Genomic DNA, 22,288 nt, shown 5'->3' on the forward strand with positions numbered 1-22,288 from the left:
CTTACACGCAACATATTTAGGTCAAAAATATATGATGAGATCGCAAATCACCACAAGCATATGATATACGTTAGTCCAACACTTAGTATGCATTTTAAGATCATCATAAAAATATATTGATATCTACCCTAATCACTTATATCACTAGTATTTTATAAATATTCATAAATAAATAAGAGCAGAGTTGTAAGAAAACAAAACCCGATTTCTGCCACTTTCTTTTCTTGCATTTTGAAATTGTCTTTGTCTTCCCATTGAAATATGAAAATTTTCATTCCCGAAGAACATTATTGTTGTCTCGAGTTCGTATCCATTCTAATCTTTCTTTGTCCCATAGCTAGCCTTGTTGCCCATCGTTTCCGCTAATATTATTATTAGCATGTCTCCAAAAGTGCAGCTATTTGACAAAGATAACTGCATATGAAATTAAATAATGTTGTCGAAGTGAACATCTCAGTAATAAAATTACTTCATGAACAAGAGCCGTGTATGAAACCAATATTTTCCTTCAATCAAAAGCTCACAATTTTGATAAACCGGAAATAATTAACTTCTTTCTTGAAAATTCAAAAATGACTTAATGATTCATTAACCCCGCCATTAAGAGGGCTTAATGAGCCATTAATCTGATCATTCAAATCACCAAATTAACTCCACCATTAATTCCAACAGACTTGTCCCTTGTGGTAAGTCTGCCATCCATAGTCAATCTCAAGATAAAAATTCACTTGGGAGAACCATAATTGTTACAAATGATCTTCAAACTTTCATAGACTTTTTTATTATTATATATATTTCGGAATAATTCACTTTTTTTTTTTATCAACGAACTAAAATTTTTAATCACAAAACATGAAAGTCATCAATCTTCATCCTTTTAGCTTGTTACTTTTTCTATTGTTTAGTTTTTGTCATAGCAAGCCTATTAAAGAAGAAAAAGAAGCTGCAAGAGAGTGATCTAAAGTTGTTCAAAGTCGGTTTAACTTTAAATATTTTCAAATACTTGATATATTCTAAAGGGAAAATTATAGCCAAGTACGGCCATCTAGTTTACAAAATATGTACAGAGTGTATATGCAGTTTACAGGTTACGCTAAGTATACATATAATATACATACCTATACATATAATATGCATATCTATACATACCTATACACAACATATACATCCGAAATCTATAGATAGTGTATACTCGGGCCATGTTTGGTAAACTAGTTAGTAATTGTTGGGGGACTAAAAGCGGTTAGCAACCCAATTTTTCCTGTATGGGTAGACTTAAGGGAAAATGACCTAATAATACTAGTTAAGACCTTATATTACAAAACATAAGGATAGTTTTCCTTATTTACAAAATATAACAACAAATTTACAAAACATAACAGATTTGTGCTTTCAACATACTTTTTGGCTTAATTTAAGGAAGAGAAAAATTGATTTATGAGCCCCACAAATTTTGGAACCTGATTTTCAGTTTCCTTCTTCATCAAAATTGCTTTTTAATTTCATAAGTTCCTATCTCTACCCCATTGTTTCAAGGTGCGATTTCATTAGAATTTTATCCTTCACTCAGCTTCAACCATGAATTCATCTTCATCAACCCACAAATTTCCCGTTGCTAAGGGTATCTTCCGTTTTCAGTTTAGTAAGAGTCCACTTTCAATAGTGGTCCAATTTAGTTTGTGTTTTGGGTTCCATTTGTTGTGTGAAAAAATGACTAAAAAGCTCTCTCTCAACTTCACCCGTGATTCAAGTCTCATTTTAAGTTTTCAAGAAGTTGAAAATAGAAGAATAAGTTAAAAGAAAAACTTCATTGTCAGCCATTAAAGGAGATCGAAGCTCGAGTTTGAAAAATCGATTTGCCACAAATGAACTTCGTTTTGAGTGGGTGATATCTCAAAAGAACTAGAACGTCGAGGGGAGTTCGAATCTAAAATTTGGGGCAATTTGGATAATATTTGAACTAGTTTTGGCTGATTTTCAGTCCTAGTTCTTGTGTAGTAAATTATGATAATTGTGTAGTTAATTTAAATGTTTATGAAATATGTACGGATATTGTATACATCATATATACAGGCCACCTGGAATCTTTATTAAGAAATTGGGCCTTATTTTTTAAATTTTAACGTGAATGTATAATATTTGTATAAAATGTGTATGTCCCCTCCCCCCCCCCCCCCCCCCCCCCCCAAACAAAAAACCCCTCCATTTTCTATCAAATATATATAAGTTGTGTGTATTGTTACGAGTGTAAGTTTGTATGTCATAAAATGTATGTTATATGTATATATATTGTATGTTCTGTGTATTATACACAAAATTTGGTTTTTTCCAAACCTCTAATATGAACTTATACAAAATTTATACAGTGATATACATATTTCATATCGATTTTATACAGTTTTATACACAAAATTTGTTTTTCCTAGAAACCTAACATGAGACTTTTATACAAAATATATACAGTTATATACACATTTTATATCGATTTATACAATTTTCATACCGATATAATACGTCGAGTTAAATATTATATCAAAACTGTATTTTGTATAGAAACTATTCGAACCGTGGAAAAAACATTCAAACTGGTAGAGATTTACATTTCAACAAATGAGTTTACACCATGAAGTTCACAACTACAACAACATACAATTATAATAGGGTTTTTGTACAATTTCTAAAATACAATCTTCTAATATGAAAATCCAACCAAAATTAACTCTAATCTTCACCAAACACCCTCAAAATTGAGATATAAGCTCATAAAGATATTCTCAATCATTTGCAACAATACCCAATCCAAAGAATAATAGTTTTAGAAAGCCTGAATTCCAAAATAAAGCTTCGATGAAATTCATTATTATTTTCCCTGAAGAAGAAAAAGAGAAAATAGATGAGAAAAGAGAAAGAATCTCTCTTGCAAGTTCTCATCACTTTTTTCTTACGAATCTCAACCATATTACCCTCTCTTCTCCGGCAACGACAACGACGACGAGACACATCTTCGATAAGATTGGATTTGTAAAAAAATAAAGGAAAACAAAGAAGAAAAATCGGATTTTTTTTGGATGGGGATGGGGATGAATTGACACTGATGTTGAATTAGTGAAAATAACATGAAAAAGATAAGGGAAGAAAAACAGATACTTTGTGAAAGAGGAGAGAATTGGGGACAAATATCAAGCTGATTGCGTGATTAGTGCAACTTTATTAGGGCTAAATAATCTGCCTTTTTTAATTTTCTATGTCTTGTATATGTTTCGTAAGATTTCTATCGTTACATTTCGTAATATTTAGTGCTTGTTATGTATATATACGTTGTTTCCCCTTTAACTTAAACATTGATTCCTTGGCCCAATATATATTCTCAAATTGGGCCTAATTTGACTTTTCTTTGATAGGCCCAAAAACTCCCCAGAGTGTCGGGTCTCCGTTGAAACAAGTACCAAAAACCCTCTGGGTAAAACTCTACCTGCGTGGCCTTTCTTCTTCCCACATCAACCAACCTATACACACATGGCTAGTTCTCCATTGCCACCATTTCTACCTCTTTCTAAGCGCTAAATTTATGTGTACAAAGGCTTATACAAATTTTACACTTTGATAATATTGATAGATGGACGTAACAAGATTGAAAATTCCCAAAACTATAGCTATTTTCTCACATATCAAACGCCCTTTAACTTGTGTCATTTATACTTCTTCTTCTTCTTCTTCAGATCAAACCACCCCACCTTTACAACAAACCCCATCACAAAACAAGCCTAAAAAGGTATTTGATTTGAATTTGCAAAAATGGGTTACTTCTGTTCTCTCAAACCCACCATTAGATTCATTAAAGATTAAAGATTTGCTTACCCATTTGACTCCACATCAGTTTGATGCTATTTTCTTGGAAATTCATTCTGTTTTGAAACCATTGTATGTTTTGAAATTCTTCCATATTGGGTCTGGTTCTTGTGGTTTTAAGTTCAGTGTTAGATCTTATTGTACTTTGCTTCGTTTGCTCGTTGCGTCGAATAACGATGTTCCAGCTAGATTGCTTTTGATAAGGTTAATTGATGGGAAGCTACCTGCATTGTTTGATAACCCCGAAAAAAAGCATGTAGAAGTTGCTGTTTTTTTAGCTGAGTTAAGTCGTTTATCGGATTTTGGTATTGCTATTAGGACATTTGATCTTTTGGTTCATTTATGTTGTACCCAATTCAAGAATGTTGGGTTTGATGTTGCGTTGGATGTGTTTAAGTCGTTGGCGAGTAGGGGGTTGTATCCCTCTTTGAAAACTTGTAACTTTCTGTTGAGTTCTCTTGTGAAAGAGAACGAGCTTCGGAAGTGTTACGAGGTTTTTGGGGTTTTGAATAATGGTGTTAAACCGGATGTTTACTTGTTTAGTACAGCGATTAATGGATTTTGTAAAGGAGGGAGGGTGGACGAGGCGAAGGAGTTGTTTCGAAAGATGGAAAAAATGGGTGTTGTGCCGAATGTTGTTGCTTATAATAACCTTATTCATGGGCTTTGCAAGAATTGTGATTTGGAAGACGCGTTCCTTCTGAAGGAAAAAATGATATTAAATGGTGTAAAACCGAGTATTGTCACGTATAGCATGCTTATTAATTGTCTGATGAAACTTGAGAAATTTGATGAAGCTGATTGTGTGTTGCAAGAAATGTCGAACAAGGGGATTGTTCCGAACGAGGTGATTTATAATACCATCATCAATGGTCATTGCTCGGCAGGAAATATCCAGAAAGCTCTAAAGGTAAGGGATGAAATGTTAACAAAAGGAATTTTCCCCAACTCGGTTACTTGCAATTCACTGATCAAAGGGTTCTGCAAGGTAAATCAAGCTAGTCAAGCTGAAGAACTCTTAGAGGAGATGTTATTACATGGATTGAGCGTAAATCATGGTTCATTCAGTAATGTTATTCTTGTACTGTGTACAAATTCTAGGTTTGTTTCTGCACTAAAGTTTGTTAAGGAAATGATATTAAGGAGTTTGAGGCCAAATGATGCGTTGCTGACCACTTTAATTAGTGGACTTTGCAAGGAAGGAAAGCATTTAGAGGCAGTTGAGCTTTGGCATATGCTACTAATGAAAGGACTAACGGCAAATACAGTGAGTTCGAATGCTCTAATTCACGGGCTTTGTGAAGCTGGTAACGTACAAGAAGCTGTTCGGCTGCTGAAATCAATGCTAGAAAACGGTAGTCAAATAAATAGCATGACATATAACACTCTTATATCTGCATTTTGCAAAGAGGGAGACTTGGATGGCGCCTTTATGTTGAGAGAAGAAATGTTGAAGCAAGGAATTGCACCTGACATTTCAACTTACAACGTGCTGCTACACGGGCTTGGTGAGAAAGGTAAGATCGATGAAGCTCTGTTGCTCTGGGATGAATGTCGAAGCAAGGGACTTGTCTTCGATATTTATACCTATGGGGCCTTAATTAATGGTTTGTGCAAAGCTGACAAACTTGAAAAGGGCAGAGACCTTTTCCACAAGATGCTTAGACGAGGTTTAGCCCCAAATATAGTTGTTTATAACATTCTTATTGGAGCTTTTTGTAGAAATGGTAATGTGAAAGAAGCCCTTAAACTTCGCGATGACATGAGAAGCAAGGGTATTCTACCAAATATTGTCACTTATTCTTCTCTTATACATGGCATGAGCAACATCGGGCTTATTGAGGATGCTGAGAACCTTATTGATGGAATGCGTAAGGAAGGAGTTTCACCTGATGTTGTTTGTTATACTGCATTGATCGGTGGTTATTGTAAGTTAGGTCAGATGGACAAAGCAACGAGCATTTTGCAGGAAATGTCATCACACAACATACAACCTAATAAGATAACTTATACAGTTATTATTGACGGGTATTGCCAAGCTGGCAAAGTTAAAGAAGCTAAGGACTATTTTGCTGAGATGGTACAGAAGGGAAATACTCCTGATTCTGTCACCTATAACGTTTTGACAAAGGGGTTTATAAAGGAAGGGGAAATAGACGAAGCCTTTTCACTTTTAGATCGTATTTCCCATACAGGAGTGGGTTTAGATGAAGTTACATATACTTCTTTAGTAAATTTGCTTCCCCAGAGATCAGCAAGTGCAAACCAAGAATGATCTGACCTGGCATGAAATTCACATTTTTAATGCATCAAAGATATATACTTGCTTGGGCACATGCTGGAATGTAAAGTCTGATTTTGTAAAGACACAACGGGGAGTTATGGCAACAGCACACGTCTGCACATTGGGTTAGACTATCATCTTTGAAACTCAACAGATTCTTTTTTCTCAATTATATCCGGCTTTACTTATTCCTTCATTATTTGGCAAAACGGGATTATGTCAACATTTTAATATCCTTATATGTTATTTCTACAGGGTAGGGTCGATATCCTAATACTGGAGATTGAAATATTAGTTGCCTGCATTAGCATCTTCAACCAGTTCAATATGTTGCCACTTTAACCATCCTTTGTTGCTTTTTTAAACTTCTCGTGTCATTTACTTGTATTGCATTTAGTATTCATCTTTGATCATATGTTTTTTGCTTTTTCAATCTACATGAGTTGGTCATGTCTCTTTTATCTTTTTCTCATGTTTGCTTTTTTTTTTTTTGTACATTAATCAGGATAGTCATTTAGTGCTCTTGCATTGTCCTCAATATTAATCAGTTGTCTTGAAACTTGAAACTTAAATGCTGATAGATTTGTTTCACGGTTTCAGTCCTTAAACCTCCATTATTTATCGTGAACTTACGTTCTGTATTTTAATTTCTCTGGAATTTTTTTTGAAATTTTTTCGTTGTTTCTATCAATGTCCTTCCCCCTTAGAGCTAACATGTACTGATAATCTCTTTTTCCTATCTTTTAATTTCTAGAAACTGGGTCATTATTGTGGGGCCAGATTTCTTCCTTGTGCTTTGAGTTAGTTGCTAATGCTGGTGAAGATCAAGGATCCAAGGCAGCTGTTGGATGGTTCTATGGTAATGTTTGTTTGGTTTCTGCTACATGTAGTATATACCCCTTTTTTCCGTGTCACTGCTGCCACCTAAATTTTGTGTTTGTTTTTGTCACATTTTTGAGCTTTTTATAATTTTATTTCATTTCCTTACTGATCTAGAAAAAAATGACTTTCTAATTGGTCCTCCTCACTTATGCAGATGCTTGCTTTAATTTTTTCGCCTGGGGAGATGTTCTAGTTTTCAGTTATAGGCTGACAAATGCATACGGAATCAGTTTAATCCATTCAAGAGTTAAGCTAAACAAACAGGAAACATTCCATGCTTAATATTCTTAAGCTATTTTTAGCTTGGACAAATTTCTGATAGACTGGAAATTTCTGATAGGTTATTTACACAAATTTATGGATCAGCTTTTCAAATCCTATCATTTTGGTTTTCTATTGGAAAAGAAAGATGTCCTTAAATTACTGAAATCTTCCTTTTCACTTTGAGAAATTGACCAAATTGCTCTGAATTACCCGTGGTGCACTTGCGGGAAACTCCTTGCCGAGGGCCTGTGCACCCCCGGGATTAGTCGGGGCTCAAAGAGCCTCAGACACCCGGTGCTTAATCACAAAAATTGACCAAATTGCTTAAGGAAAAGTTGATTTTCTCAGATGTGCAAACAAATTAGATAAAGGGGTGTGTTCTACTAGCTTGAAATAAAATGTAGTGCTATACAAAATCTTAATATAAGGAGCTTAGGAGTTCATTGAAACTAATTTTGCAGCTCCAAAAATGGAAGCATATAGATTTAAACGGAGGGTGGAGATGGGTATGTTTTAGGTTATGAAAGGAAGGTAATATCAGCTTTTATAGTTCTGTTCCAGGTGCTGTGAATACCCAAGCTGATATGAAGGTTTCTTGAGGCTCCTTTCATCTGTCAGTTATGATGGTATGGAAAAGGGCAAGCTATGACAAATTGGATGTGGTGGCATAGAATTTTCAAAATATAGGACATTCTATTTTTGCTTTCAATTAGACTATTTCCATATAGTTGATTTGCAAGGGATCCGAGCCTTTTTTTCATTTAACAGTAAGTCCTAAATATGAATGATAGTTTTGTTAAAAAGTATCATTATAAGATTCATAAGGGGTTTAAATTTTGAAAGCTACTTGTGTTGGTGGGAGGTAACAACTACCCCGTAGAATTAGTCGAGGTACGCGCAAGCTCGCCCGTATACCATGGCTATCAAAAAAAATTGAAAGCTACAATTCCTTATCAGAAAAAAGAAAAAAAGAATTTGAAAGCTACAGATTTGTTCCTTAACGATGACAATTTTGTCAGCATTACTCTTTTGTTATTCGAAGTTGAATTTTGGTTATATTACTTGGACGTGGGAGTTCTTAAGCACTACTGTTCACTATTGACAAATAAAATATATCTCTGGAGCACCTCTAAGAAAATTGAACTGCACAAAGATCCACCGACCATCTGTTTAGAATTACATTGTGCAAAGCTTTGCATAGCGAGCTGCTACTTATGAAAAGTTTACAAGCCGAGAGTTGTATATTAGTCAATGCAAAACTCTCTTAGTTCCGTTAACTTGTAAAGGCAGTGACTTTTCATTTTTAGAATCCTAAATAATCTGAATTAAGTAGGGCTTCGGTGGTAGATGGTTGAAATGGATAGGATTTTGTATTAAAACTGTTAGGTTCTCAATTCTAGTCAATGGAGAACCTGTTGGTTTTTTTCCATCTGAGAGGGGCCTTAGACAGGGAGATCCTCTATCTCCCTTTCTATTTATTTTAGCCATGGAAGGACTTAACAGTATGGTGAGAGTTGCTTTACAAAACAGGTGGATAAGAGGTTTCAAGATTAGAGCTGGAGGGGAAGAGAACATGGAAATCTGTCAATTGCTTTATGCAGATGACACAATAATTTTTTGTGAGCCGGTAGTCGATCAGATCCGATACATCAGAGTAATGTTGGTAATTTTTGAAGCGACCTCTGGTTTGAAAGTGAATTGGAGGAAAAGCAGTCTATTTCCCATAAAAGAAGTTCCCCACATACAAACTCTGGCCGATATACATGGCTGCAGGGTGGACAATTTGCCTACTGTGTATTTAGGCGTGCCTCTTGGCAGTAGGCATAAGGATGTGGAGATTTGGGATAGCATTGTGGAGAAGACTGAGAAGAGACTAGCACAGTGGAAGGCACAATACATTTCTTTAGGGGGAAGAATCACTTTAATCAATTCTGTTCTTGATTCTCTTCCAACTTATGTGATGTCTTTATTCCCCATTCCATCCAGTGAGGCGAAGAAGCTTAACAGATTGGGGAGGGATTTTTTGTTGAAAGGAAACAAAGAGGGTAGAGGTTATAATTTAGTGAACTGGGATGTAGCACAGCTAAGTAAGAGCAAGGGTGGTCTTGGCATCTGAAAGTTGAAGATACAAAACAATTGTTTGCTAATGAAGTGGTTATGGAGGTTTAGTATTGAGGAAACAGCTTTGTGGAGGGAAGTCATTCTACATAAATTAGGCCAAACCAGCCCCTGGTGTTCCAATGAGGTCAATACAACTTATGGAGTGGGAGTGTGGTGATCAATCAGATCTCTATGGTCAAAACTGCAGGGGAATACTAGCATTAAGCTGGGAAATGGCACCAGAACTAGGTTTTGGAAGGATATCTGGACTGGTCATGCTTCTTTAATGGACTCCTTTCCTGATTTATTTTTGCTGAGCAACAGACCTGATGTCATTATCAATGATTGTTGGTCTACTCAAGGTTGGAATTTATCTTTCAGGAGAAATTTGAATGATTGGGAAGTGGGGAGGGTGGCGAACCTGTTAAAGGAGATTGAGTGCTTTTCTGGCATTTCAACTGAGGCTGATTCATTGAGATGGAGACATACTATGGATGGAGTTTTCTCAGTCAACAAGATCTATCAGAAGGATATTAATGCACAGGTGGGGAGCAGTACAAGGACCTGGAAGAATATCTGGAAAAGTTTGGCACCAACTAAGGTGAAATGCTTTACATGGTTGGTGGCCAAAAGGGCTTGTCTCACTCATAAGTACTACAAAAGAAGGGTATGCTAGTAGTAACCAGATATTTTTTATGCAATGAGACTGGAGAGACCAACAATCATCTATTCCTTCATTGCAAATTCACTGCTCAAATATGGACTATGTTCTTTAGTCTCACAAAGATCAAGTGGACAATGCCCGAGCACACTGCAGATCTGATGAGTTGCTGGATCAGAAAAGGGGGCAGTAAGACTCAGAAGAAGTGGTGGAGGATTATACCACATTTGGTGGGCTGTTTGGAAGGAGAGAAATGGTAGATGCTTTGAAGATAAAATCAATTCCATATACAAAGTAAAATGGAATTGTTGTAACGACTCATTTGGTCGTTTAGCACTTTTAGGCCTAATATCCCTAAAACACCCTTTTCATGGTCTAATTTTGGTGTCTATAGCTTGGGATAACGGGTGATTCGGTTATTTAATTGATGAGTAAATTTTAGAATATATGTATTTAATGTGTGTGAATAGTTTATTCATAGAAATATTATTTGCACACATATAAGGTGTAAGTGGGTAAATATGGTATTTGACGGAGTGGATAATTTTCAAATAAAACAAAATGGTTGAGTAAAAAGATTATTTTGGACAATGATTTTATTTGGGGAGTAATAGGACAAGCCCATAATTAATTATTTGAGTAATTGATTAATTAAGAGTTAGTGGGAGACAAAAAGGGATATGCAATAATTTTCAATAGGCTAATATGTATGGGATATTGCCTGATTTCAATGCTGAGACTAATATTAGTTATTAATCGATTAATATTAGGTAGTTGGTTAACCATAATATTAGGTAGTTGCCCACTAAGTGAATATCAGGTCATGCCTTTCCACTTACCTATATAAATATTAACTTTACTATTATAAATGTATAAGTGGGTAGACCCCACTATCCACCAAAAAATAAATATAGTTAAGGTTCTTTTATTTCTTAAGAAAGGGAAAGAGTAGTATATGCAAAGGTGCTGCAACGTGTTACTTTAGGTGGAAACATTTAACAGAAGGTAGCATTAAATTAGTCATTTATAAATGGGGTGAGTGGCACACTTATGCCCCACGACATCATGATGGCAAAGACTAGTGACTAAGCATTCATATCTATTTTGGTGGCACCATATAGTGGGACTCAATTCTTATGGAAATATCTCATATATAAATGGACCCCACCACAATTTGGCCAAATCTGATTGGTCCATGCCATAGTGGGACGCGTGTAGAATTGGTGGGCTATATATATATATATATATGTATATATATGTATATATATGTCATTTGAAGACTAATGATGTAGGTGAATAAACAATAAGTGGACATTGTCCACGTGGGACCAAGATAATACACGTTTGGTGGCATCATTTGGTGGAATATAATTATGGAAAGGTGGGGTGTGGATCCCGCAGCCCACTAAAGAAATAATGAAAAGAGCACATAATCATCTCATTTTGCTTTCCACCAAAACTATCTCATTTTGTTGATATTAAATAAAGAAAAACATCTGTAGAGGCAGCAGCAAGCTAAGAAACAACTAGTGACAATGCATGTCTACATAGCAGGCACGTTTTGGTGGAGGCTAATTAATTATCATTCTAAGAGTGTCCTATCAAAAAGGGACCTCACAGACCACTAGAAGAATTTTATTTGGAGTTATCAAATTGGTTGGAAATTAGTGGATTAATTTAGAGGACATACCCATGTGCATAATGGAAAGGTGACAACAAGATGGTATGGTTAAATGTCACATTAGTGACTAATACTAGGAGGAGCTATAAGTCTTTTTTTTTTTATTAAGCACCGGGTGTCCGAGGCTCTTTGAGCCCCGACTAATCCCGGGGGTGCACAGGCCCTCGGCAAGGGTTTTACCAAAAGACCATCTATTTTTATGCTATGGTGATGGTTCAAATTGACAAAAATAAGATAGAGGAAAAGGGGCTGAAAACGGATGATGGAGGCAGCAACGAAAGTAAAGGAGCAGCCATATATTTTCATCTTTGGAAGAAATTAGACATTCACCAAAGCATGGTATTAGCAACATATATTTATTTTCACATGATATATATTCATGGCAGCAACGTGAATTTATATTCATGGAACCAATGTAATAATGTTGGGGAGACGAACATCACTGGGTGCAAACAATTTCTGAGGGCCATCGGACTGGGTAAAACCCTGAATTACCCGTGGTGCACTTGCGGGAAACTCCTTGCCGAGGGCCTGTGCACCCCCGGGATTAGTCGGGGCTCAAAGAGCCTCGGACACCCGGTGCTTAATAAAAAAAAAGACTTATAGCACCTCCTAGTATTAGTCACTAATGTGACATTTAACCATACCATCTTGTTGTCACTTTCCATTATGCACATGGGTATGTCCCCTAAATTAATCCACTAATTTCCAACCAATTTGATAACTCCAAATAAAAATTTTCTAGTGGTCCGTGAGGTCCCTTTTTGATAGGACACTCTTAGAATGATAATTAATTAGCCTCCACCAAAACGTGCCTGCTATGTAGACATGCATTGTCACTAGTTGTTTCTTAGCTTGCTGCTGCCTCTACAGATGTTTTTCTTTATTTAATATCAACAAAATGAGATAGTTTTGGTGGAAAGCAAAATGAGATGATTATGTGCTCTTTTCATTATTTCTTTAGTGGGCTGCGGGATCCACACCCCACCTTTCCATAATTATGTTCCACCAAATAATGCCACCAAACGTGTATTATCTTGGTCCCAAGTGGACAATGTCCACTCATTGTTTATTCACCTACATCATTAGTCTTCAAATGACATATATATATATATATATATATATAGCCCACCAATTCTACACGCGTCCCACTATGGCATGGACCAATCAGATTTGGCCAAATTGTGGTGGGATCCATTTATATATGAGATATTTCCATAAGAATTGAGTCCCACTATATGGTGCCACCAAAATACATATGAATGCTTAGTCACTAGTCTTTGCCAAAGAAGTATTGGGGAGAGGTAATTAGACACGACATGGCGCAGTTACAGCTTACCGAAGACATGACCTTAGATAGGAGGGTTTGGAGGACCCATATTAGGGTAGAAGGCTAGTAGATAGTCTCATTACCCTGCCTTATTAATAGTCGCATTATCGTAGTATAATTTCTTGTGCTCTAATTTATGCTATTATCTGTTATTTCCTGTGCTTTGATTATTCTATGTTATCTGTGTCGCTTGCGTTACTTCATTTCCATATCGCTTTGAATCTCTTAGCCGTATCTGACCTCTTTTTATGTTTTTATTGAGTCGAGGGTCTCTCGGAAACAGCCATCCTACCTTGGTAGGAGTAAGGTCTGCGTACACTCTACCCTCCCCAGACCCCACGTTGTGGGATTTCACTGGGTTGTTGTTGTTGTTGTTGTTGTAGTCTTTGCCATCATGATGCCGTGGGGCATAAGTGTGCCACTCACCCCATTCATAAATGACTAATTTAATGCCACCTTCTGTTAAATGTTTCCACCTAAAGTAACACGTTGCAACACCTTTGCATATACTACTCTTTCTCTTTCTTAAGAAATAAAAGAACCTTAACTATATTTATTTCTTGGTGGATAGTGGGGTCTACCCACTTATACATTTATAATAGTAAAGTTAATATTTATATAGGTAAGTGGAAAGGCATGACCTGATATTCACTTAGTGGGCAACTACCTAATATTATAGTTAACCAACTACCTAATATTAATCGATTAATAACTAATATTAGTCTCAGCATTGAAATCAGGCAATATCCCATACATATTAGCCTATTGAAAATTATAGCATATCCCTTTTTGTCTCCCACTAACTCTTAATTACTCAAATAATTAATTATGGGCTTGTCCTATTACTCCCCAAATAAAATCATTGTCCAAAATAATCTTTTTACTCAACCATTTTGTTTTATTTAAAAATTATCCACTCCGTCAAATACCATATTTACCCACTTACACCTTATATGTCTGCAAATAATATTTCTATGAATAAACTATTCACACACATTAAATACATATATTCTAAAATTTACTCGTCAATTAAATAACCGAATCACCCGTTATCGCAAGCTATAGACACCAAAATTAGACCATGAAAAGGGTGTTTTAGGGATATTAGGCCTAAAAGTGCTAAACGACCAAATGAGTCGTTACATAAGATACCAATTAAACAATCGAGCGACAAGAGAGAATGAACGCTGACGGTAACTAAAGAATCTTTAATATGACAATGCGGGAAACCTCTACGGAATGCGCCATAAACACTGCTCTCTCTCCTTACTAGCCGGAACCCCCTCTAACTTAGATAAAAGACCTAATTTTCATATTCCCAAATTCAAATTTTCAACCATCCTCGGTTTCCGAATATAAGCACTGCTTTTGTCAAAATGTTCTAATACTATATAACCAAACCTATGAACGTTATCGATAGGCCCCACAATTTTCCTTAGAACCACACCAACCTTAGACTAAGACACAAACCTTGCCCACTTTGAATTGGTTAAGTATTCTGATTTCACTAACCCTTCTTTCACCTTTCTTAAATTTTCTTCGTACCACGACTTCTTAGGAACACATGAAGACCAACCCGAACCACAACTTACTCTTGCCAGGAAAGAGTCCTTGCTTTAGCGGAGCAACCATAAGTAATCCTAACAAACTGATCCACTCATAACTGACCTTGCTAATTCTAAGTCTTACTTACACCTCCAAATCACAATGCAGGAAGCATACCACTGAACACTCCGCAGAGAGAGACTCCGAGGTCTTTGCCGGAGATTGAATATGATTGAGAGACTCCGAGGTCTTTGCCGGAGATTGAGAGTAATTGATAGTCTCCGAGGTTTCTGCCGGAGAGCACGAGTGGTACATGGACTTCGCGGGTCCCCCATGGGTCATGACTATGAGGCATTGCCATAGCATGTGTGTACGAGAATGGAGTGTGAGAGGTGACTACTGCATTGCATAACATTTACATAGCACGACATTGCATTGCATAGCACTCCATTTGAATTGCTATTCATACCATTGCATGGCACATTCTCTGATTGATTTTTGATTTGTGAATTATTGAGTTGTTGTTTGTGAGTATTTATTTTAGAGGCTTGATGGACTCGAGGTTTAGAGATTTCCCCCTAGGCTTATAACCTGAGATATTGAAATCCCTTGTGACTTATCGTTACTGCAAGACTTTCATATGTGATAGAGTTTTGACTGTGTTTGATTACTTATCTGCTTACTTGTTAGTTGCTTCTTGTTTATATGCGTGAACTAACCGTTGTCGGCCTATGATACCTACGAGCCTTGTGTTGTGCTCATACTACTCTTGCTACACTCCTTGTGGAGTGTAGAGTTACTTTCAGGTGATGTTCGGAGTCTCACGACCGTTTCGAGGCATTCGTCAAAGGCGTTTGGGTGAGCTATTTGAGATCCTGCAACCCAGAGTCTCTCCTTAGATTTCTGTTGTTCTCTATCCTTAAACAGAAGTCGTATCTAGTTTGAGTATGTTATCTACTTCAAATTGTAAACTTCTTAGAAGCTCTTGTATGAGTCTAGACCAGGTTTTGGGAATTTCTTATAATAAAAGTATTTATTCCGCATGTTGTATCAAATTAAGGTAGTTACCTGAAGGGTTCGCCCACCAGGGAGGGTTAGTGTGGGTGCCCGCATGATCCATGATTTGGGTCGTGACAATTGTATTGTATCTTTATTCTTTTGGTGTAAAGAAAACTGCATAGAGGAGGTAGATGATATGGTAAATTTCTTAGGTGCCCTGTAAATCTGTTTTTTTTTTTTCCTTTTCTTTTCTTTGTCTCTGTTGAACTCTGTTTTCCTGGAGGTGGCCAGCATACCCTTAATGATGAGGAATACAATAGTACCAGTTTCCAAAAAAAAAATAAAAAAATCTGAATGAAGTAGCCATCTGTTCTATAACTTTGTAGTGAGAGCTAGCTGGTTATTAAGTACAGGGTAAAATTTCACCCTTGATTGCACATGATAACATTTTTTTGGGGTAAGCGAGGTTGAAGAAATAATAAAAGTTTGAGGAGGAAGTTATTTTATCCATGGATAGATCAGGTGCGGATTACATAATCTTGCAATTTTATTTCTGTTGCTCTAACGTGCAGACAGGGTAAAGCTCAAACTCCTTTTGTCAGCCGGTTAATTATCTTTTTGAGAAGGTGTCAGCCGGTTAATTATATCCCATGTAAAGAACAGTCACAGGCTTTAAGTCTAGACAACTTTAGATCTAGACTGATTGTTTAGAGTTCAACTAGTATTGGAGGTTTGGAACAGTAGTCACTTATGCATTTTTGGCAGTATTTTATTGCAAGGCACATTAAGTTCTTTTAATGTATTTAATTTTAATTCAGTTCATTATTAAATAAAATGCATTTCCTTCAATATGGTTTGTGTAATTGCAGAGCGCAGATTTGTCCAAGCAGTTCCGATAGTGGAGATTTTTTGGTCTTGAACTCTCCTAGCACCTCTATCCCTCGGTTGGTGACAAGTGTAACTAAACAATCCCCGTCATGAAGGTTTCTGGTACTTACTCGCAACTATAACCCTGTAACTCTTGGAAAGCTTGCTACACTTTTTATTTCTTATCACAAGCTCCTAAAATGAACGAATCTCTTTGATATTTAGGATCTACATATGTACCTTTATTTAGCCATGCCCATATTTGTTGATTAATCCATTTTGAGATTGTTTGGATCCAAGTTATTAATCAATTGGTTAGTTTAAACTTTAAACATATAGATGCTCTTGATCAATCAGTGAATCAACTAACCAACTAACTAACTACACCTCAGTCCCAAAGGAGTTGAGGGATTGTTCTTGGTACGACCGATTAGACATTTAGATGGTCTTGATAATAGACCATAAATTATTGCTCTACATTTGTAGTCAAAAACTGTAAGATGCAGAGTTTTAAAAGGAAAAGAAGACCTAATATGGCCTATCAGAAAACAAATACCAAGTATGAAAAACCTGTGAATTTTGATGGACATTGATGTTTATAGAGTTGTGCAGTTTAGCAGTTTGTTACATGGTCCCTTTGTTTTTACTAGATTATTGATCTTAGATAAGTGATAAGTATATAGCTGGACCCATGTCTAGATAAAGGAGGAGGTTGCAGAAAATTAACGGATACTGTAAAGTAGTCTAAGAGGAAACATCCCAACTAATTTTGGACTTATGCCTTGTTAATTTAAAGATTGATCTTGGCAAATTGTGAATGTGATGTTTTTATCCTTTTCTCTCTATTTTAGTTATCTGTATCCCTGCTCTTAATAAAATGATCAGAAGTAGCTCTTTATCTAGTGATGGCATTTTTTTTCTTGGTGAATAACTCATACGCTCTAATAGAGATATTGGGTATATTTGGTATGAAGGAAAATGTTTTCCAAGAAAATAAGTGGGTTTCTTACTTATTTTCTTATGTTCTGTGTGTAAGCAAAAAAATATTATCCTAAAAGCATTTGTATATAATCTAGACAAATACTTGGGAGGCGGTGGTGGTTTTGGAAAAAGAGGGGGGGGGGGGAGTGCGGGTGGGTTGGGGGTGGGGTTGGGGGTGAAAATGAGGTGTGTTCGAGGGTGGGGAGGAGGCAATCAATGTGGAATGCCACTTGTGGAACCTGTTTCCCCTACTTCCATTAGGGATGTCAATTTTCCTCATTTTAAGGAACTTATTTTCCTAGAGAGTGTTTTCCAAAAGTTTTGACCAACCAAACATGAGAAAATTGGAAAACATTTTCCATACCGAACACACCCATTGTTGGAATTTAGACATTCAATTCTGATTATCCCCAAGTCCATGTTGAGTTTTTTTAATTGGATTTGCTCTATCAAAGTTGTGTAATAAGATTGATAAGAGGCTCTCCCGGATTGATATGAGTGCTGCGATCACAGTATTTCTGAGAATTTTTAACGCTGACTAAATAGAATAGTTGTATGATGCGGAGAAAACACATTACATTAAAAGATGAGTTCCCTAGATATTTCGGACTTGCCAACAATAGAAGGATCACAGAAGTGGAGGTTCTAAAGCGAGATGGAAGTCAGGCATTGCAAGACATTTTAGAAGACTGTTAGAAAATTGAAAATATAAAGAGGTCAAAATATTAGCTTATCAGAAAAAAGAAACTAATCTTTCTTTCGGAGAATATATAGTTAAGCAGTGTATTGATTAGTGAGCAGATTGCATGATTTGGAATGGCCTCACCCAGAACACTTCTCAGTCCTATTTTAGATGGTTCTTCAGTGTAGATATCTCTGTGGACATCTAGGGAGTGTTCCATATGGAGTTTTCCAATTTTCTCATGTTCTGTTGGTCAAAATTCTTGGAAAACATTTTCTCTAGGAAAACAAGTTCCTCATTGCCCTAGTGGAAGTAGGGAAAACAAGTCCCTCAAGTGGTATTCCACATTGATTGTATCCTCCCCACCCTCCGACACAACTCATCTTCATCCTATACCCACCACCCCTACCCCTACCCCCACCCCAACTCTCATAGTATTTGTCTAAATTATAGACAAATGCTTGGGATAATATTTTTTGCTTACGTACTGAATACAAATAAAAAAGAAAGAAACTCTCTTATTTTTCTCGATAGCATTTTCCTTCATACCAAACACACCCCTAGAGCACCAGGTAGCAGTCTTCACTCAGTGTGTTTGTCAGGGAACTATCTTGATAGCAAATAACTTAAGTAGAAGTTGCATTGTTGTGTGTTAGTGTTGCATGTGCAAGAAGCACAGAGAGGCTGTGGACCTCCTTTTATTGCATAGTTAATTTGCATCAGAACTATGGGTTATTGATATATGCAACATATTCTGCATTCTGTGGGCGCTTACAGAGAGTAAACAATGGTGAGGTGGAGATGAAAAAGGTGGATGCAAAGAAAAAGAAGCTACGGAAGTCCGCTCCTTTTTGTATTTTTGTCTTTTGAAGCAAGAAACCGGAGAACCTTTGAAGGGATCAAGGGTCCATTGTTGAGGGTCTAATCTCCTCTTTGTGATTTTTTTTTTGGGTGTAAAGTGGAAATGCCTACTTGTGGAGGGTTGGCTAGATTTTCAGGAGTTCTAATTTTTATGGTGCCCTATACAATTATCATAGAATTTTCTAATTATCAGGAAAAAAAGAAAGATATGAAGGTTGTGTTTTTGAACGAGAGACAATTCTGTGAATCCACTTTGTCCAAAAGTGATATTTGATAATTTAGTAGTGTAACCATGATCTCATGGACTGGAAGTAAAGATAGGTCTTGCAAATTGACAATCAATCGATATTTGCAATCAAAACTTCACTGGAAAAACGTCAAGAATCCACAAATTTCTCTTGATAATTGTTTCTTATCAACGGTGTTGCCTCCATATCCTTGCTGATTGGTCTTGGAAGAAATATAATGAATCTTTTATGTCCTAGAGGTTTGTAAATTCCTTCAAGCACTGCTTCTGATAATATTTTTTGTTTGGAGTAAAAGTTAATTTTTAAATAATTCGTCTTACTTAGACAAGCGACATACCTAAATCTCTAGATATCCTTTTGTCATTTGTCATAGGTTGGAAAAACATTGGGGTATGTTACCAACTCCATGCCGTTGTATGATGGAGCAGACTGTGCCTGGAACTGCATTTGAAAAGCCAAAACCTACTTCAGCCGCGGGGAATGTTCGTACAGATAAGACCAAAATGGCAGGGCCACCTTGACCTAGGACCATCTTGTGGACAGCATCAAGTAGTACTATATATTCATTCAAGTAAATTAAAGAATTGTGCTACATTTGTCACGTAAGCAATTGCTATGTGTATGTTTTGCACAAAATCTGCTATAGATGTCTGCTTCAGTTCGTTCACATTTGCTTCTCCCACAGCTATAGGTATATGCATTTCCCATATAATTAGCCATCAGTTCCTCATTCTTCCATATTCCTGTTTTCCATCGACCAACCATCCCATCTTGCCGCTCTTGTAGTCCTTTTCAATTACATAATCTTCTAGATATAAGCTGAGCAAGTTCGATCTTTTCTCCTGATACCATGAGAGGATGTCAGTTTTGCAGGCTCTAGACGCCTGATGCATCCATATATAGCATAGTCTCTCGAGCAATATATGCGGGGTTGACATGTTACTTATGTGTTGCAGGGAGCATGAAACGGAGGTCTCGTTCAAGCAAGGGTTGAAGTGCAGCACGAAACAGTTTAATTGATGATCTTGCAAGCAAGAGAAAGGCTTTTCGGTTGTTATATCAGACCACATTAACACAAGCTTACTGGAGGAACTGGCATCACCCAAGGCGTGACCAAATACGAATGTTGTCAATATGGCTCCACATGCATAGTATGTGATTTCGATTTGCATTGGCAAATCTGATGGTTAGATTTCTTCCAGAGAGACCTATTGATATTTTAGAAGTAAGCACTTTTAGAGGACTGCTCTTTTGTGCTTCCACAACCAGGGCACCAACATTGTCCTTGATCTATGACTCTATCGTTTGTGGATTTCTCAGATTCAACCAGCAAACTGGTAGCAATCGTGAGAGACCTTTACAAGGAAACACTTCCAAGTCCTCAGTGATGTTAGACTTAGCTTTACATGTAAAATAATTTTAACCTAGAGCTCGCAGAAAGGAGGTTGAGGTTTTTAAAGGCTGACAACACGGTGCTTGCATCGGACCAGTGGCATCTACCTCAGATTTTCTGATAGGACTTGTTCGATTTTAATCACCATCATATTTGTCTTCAATTACCATCTCAATGACTACCAATTGTCCTTTGCCTGCTTAGTTTTGCAACTGAATTTTGGCTGCATTGGTGATGTACTGGTCTAAAGTGATCACATTTTTGGTAATGAGTCAGTTTGTACTCGAGAAAAACGTAATAAGAGAAACTTGTGGCTATACTGATATTTGTAGCCTATTGTGAGTAGATGTGTTCAGTTAAGACGAACCAGAACTCAAAGATTACATTAGAAATATTTCAAGGAAGTATCTCGTTAATTTCATAACAATTGGTATTCATGCTGAATGTTCAGTATCTCTGACTCCGCTGTGATTCACCAAAAAGGATCGGTCATTCCCTACACTGTATGTTTCTTATCAATTACTTATGTTCCTATCCTAACAACAAAGTACAAAATTAGACCGCCATTTGTATCTTACACATAAATAAGATTGTGCAAGTGCTTTCTATACCAGAGTGGCCTCTGGTCGCTGTGGAAGCATTTAAATAACGTTACGGGCATGATTACAACAACAACAACCACCCAGTGGAATCCCACACCGTGGGGTCTAGGGAGGGTAGAGTGTACGCAGACCTTACTCTTACCAAGGTAGGACGGCTGTTTCCGGAAGACCCTCGGCTCAATAAAAGCATAAAAAGAGGTCAGATAAGGCTAAGAAATTCAAAGCGATATGTAAATGCAAATAACGAAAGTGACACAGATAAAATAGAATAATCAAAATACAGGAAATAACAGATTATAGCATAAATCAGAGCACAAGAAAGTTAGGGGCATGATTGGTTACATGTTAACTGGCCAAAACTTTCATGGTATGTAAATCATTAAACTCTTATAGTAACATTAGGTATGAGAATTTCCTGAAGTTTAAACTGATAAAATCTGAAACCCTGTAAATTTTTCTGAGTTTGAACGTGTGTTGGTTGTAATTCCAGGAAAATTTTCGTGAAGTCCCTGTATTCCAAGTTATGCGGGGTACCTCCAAGATTTTACAAGTTTCTATGTTTTAGTTTAGGATTATCTTCTTTCAGATGATATTTTCATATTAAAAATGACTAAGATTTGATTAGCTTAATTAGCGATTCTAGAACTTTGACAGACTTCATCATGTTATCAAGCGTCAGCAATTTCGTTCTCATCGTGAATGTTCTTTTGCTCAATCAATTTGATCAACTTGGACCTAGCAACTTGGACCATCCCCTTAATTACTGGAGCATAGTGGTAACACGTTGTCCCAATACATAACTTAATGCTTTGCTCATGGGTCCAATTAATGAAATTATAGCCTTCCAGATTGATTTATAAATGATCAACCATCCTTTGGCCCACTTAATTTTACGTATGGTTGCTGTCATTCTGATACGGGAAGAGAAGTGGATCATCTATTTTTGACAAAAGCAAGAGAGTTTGACAGATCGGAAAGAATATTAGCCACTAACTCAAAACTAATTAATTGCTAATATTTTAGCCACTCTTTAATGTGAGGAAAAAAAAAATTGAACAG

The 22,288-nt window shown here is 36.6% G+C and overlaps 1 protein-coding gene across 13 annotated transcripts; it reads left to right on the forward strand.

Annotated features, from left to right (window-relative positions):
• The first annotated feature begins 3,337 nt into the window (after window positions 1–3,337).
• On the forward strand, window positions 3,338–20,952 carry LOC132614365 (pentatricopeptide repeat-containing protein At4g19440, chloroplastic). Of its 13 annotated transcripts, XM_060328801.1 has the most exons (8): window positions 3,338–6,258; window positions 6,888–6,992; window positions 14,765–14,804; window positions 14,844–14,988; window positions 15,391–15,454; window positions 16,465–16,585; window positions 19,608–19,925; window positions 20,191–20,952. In XM_060328801.1, exon 1 carries the CDS (start codon window positions 3,617–3,619, stop codon window positions 6,122–6,124), a length of 2,508 nt encoding a protein of 835 aa, XP_060184784.1. In that variant the 5' UTR covers window positions 3,338–3,616; the 3' UTR covers window positions 6,125–6,258; window positions 6,888–6,992; window positions 14,765–14,804; window positions 14,844–14,988; window positions 15,391–15,454; window positions 16,465–16,585; window positions 19,608–19,925; window positions 20,191–20,952. The 13 variants fall into 13 exon arrangements, with proteins under 13 accessions (XP_060184784.1, XP_060184785.1, XP_060184781.1 ...); XM_060328802.1 differs by lacking the exons at window positions 14,765–14,804; window positions 14,844–14,988 and adding an exon at window positions 7,170–7,905; XM_060328798.1 differs by having other exon boundaries at window positions 14,765–14,988.
• The last annotated feature ends 1,336 nt before the right edge of the window (window positions 20,953–22,288 follow it).

Source organism: Lycium barbarum, chromosome 10 (genome assembly GCF_019175385.1).
Source record: "Lycium barbarum isolate Lr01 chromosome 10, ASM1917538v2, whole genome shotgun sequence".
Classification (NCBI taxonomy): domain Eukaryota; kingdom Viridiplantae; phylum Streptophyta; class Magnoliopsida; order Solanales; family Solanaceae; genus Lycium; species Lycium barbarum.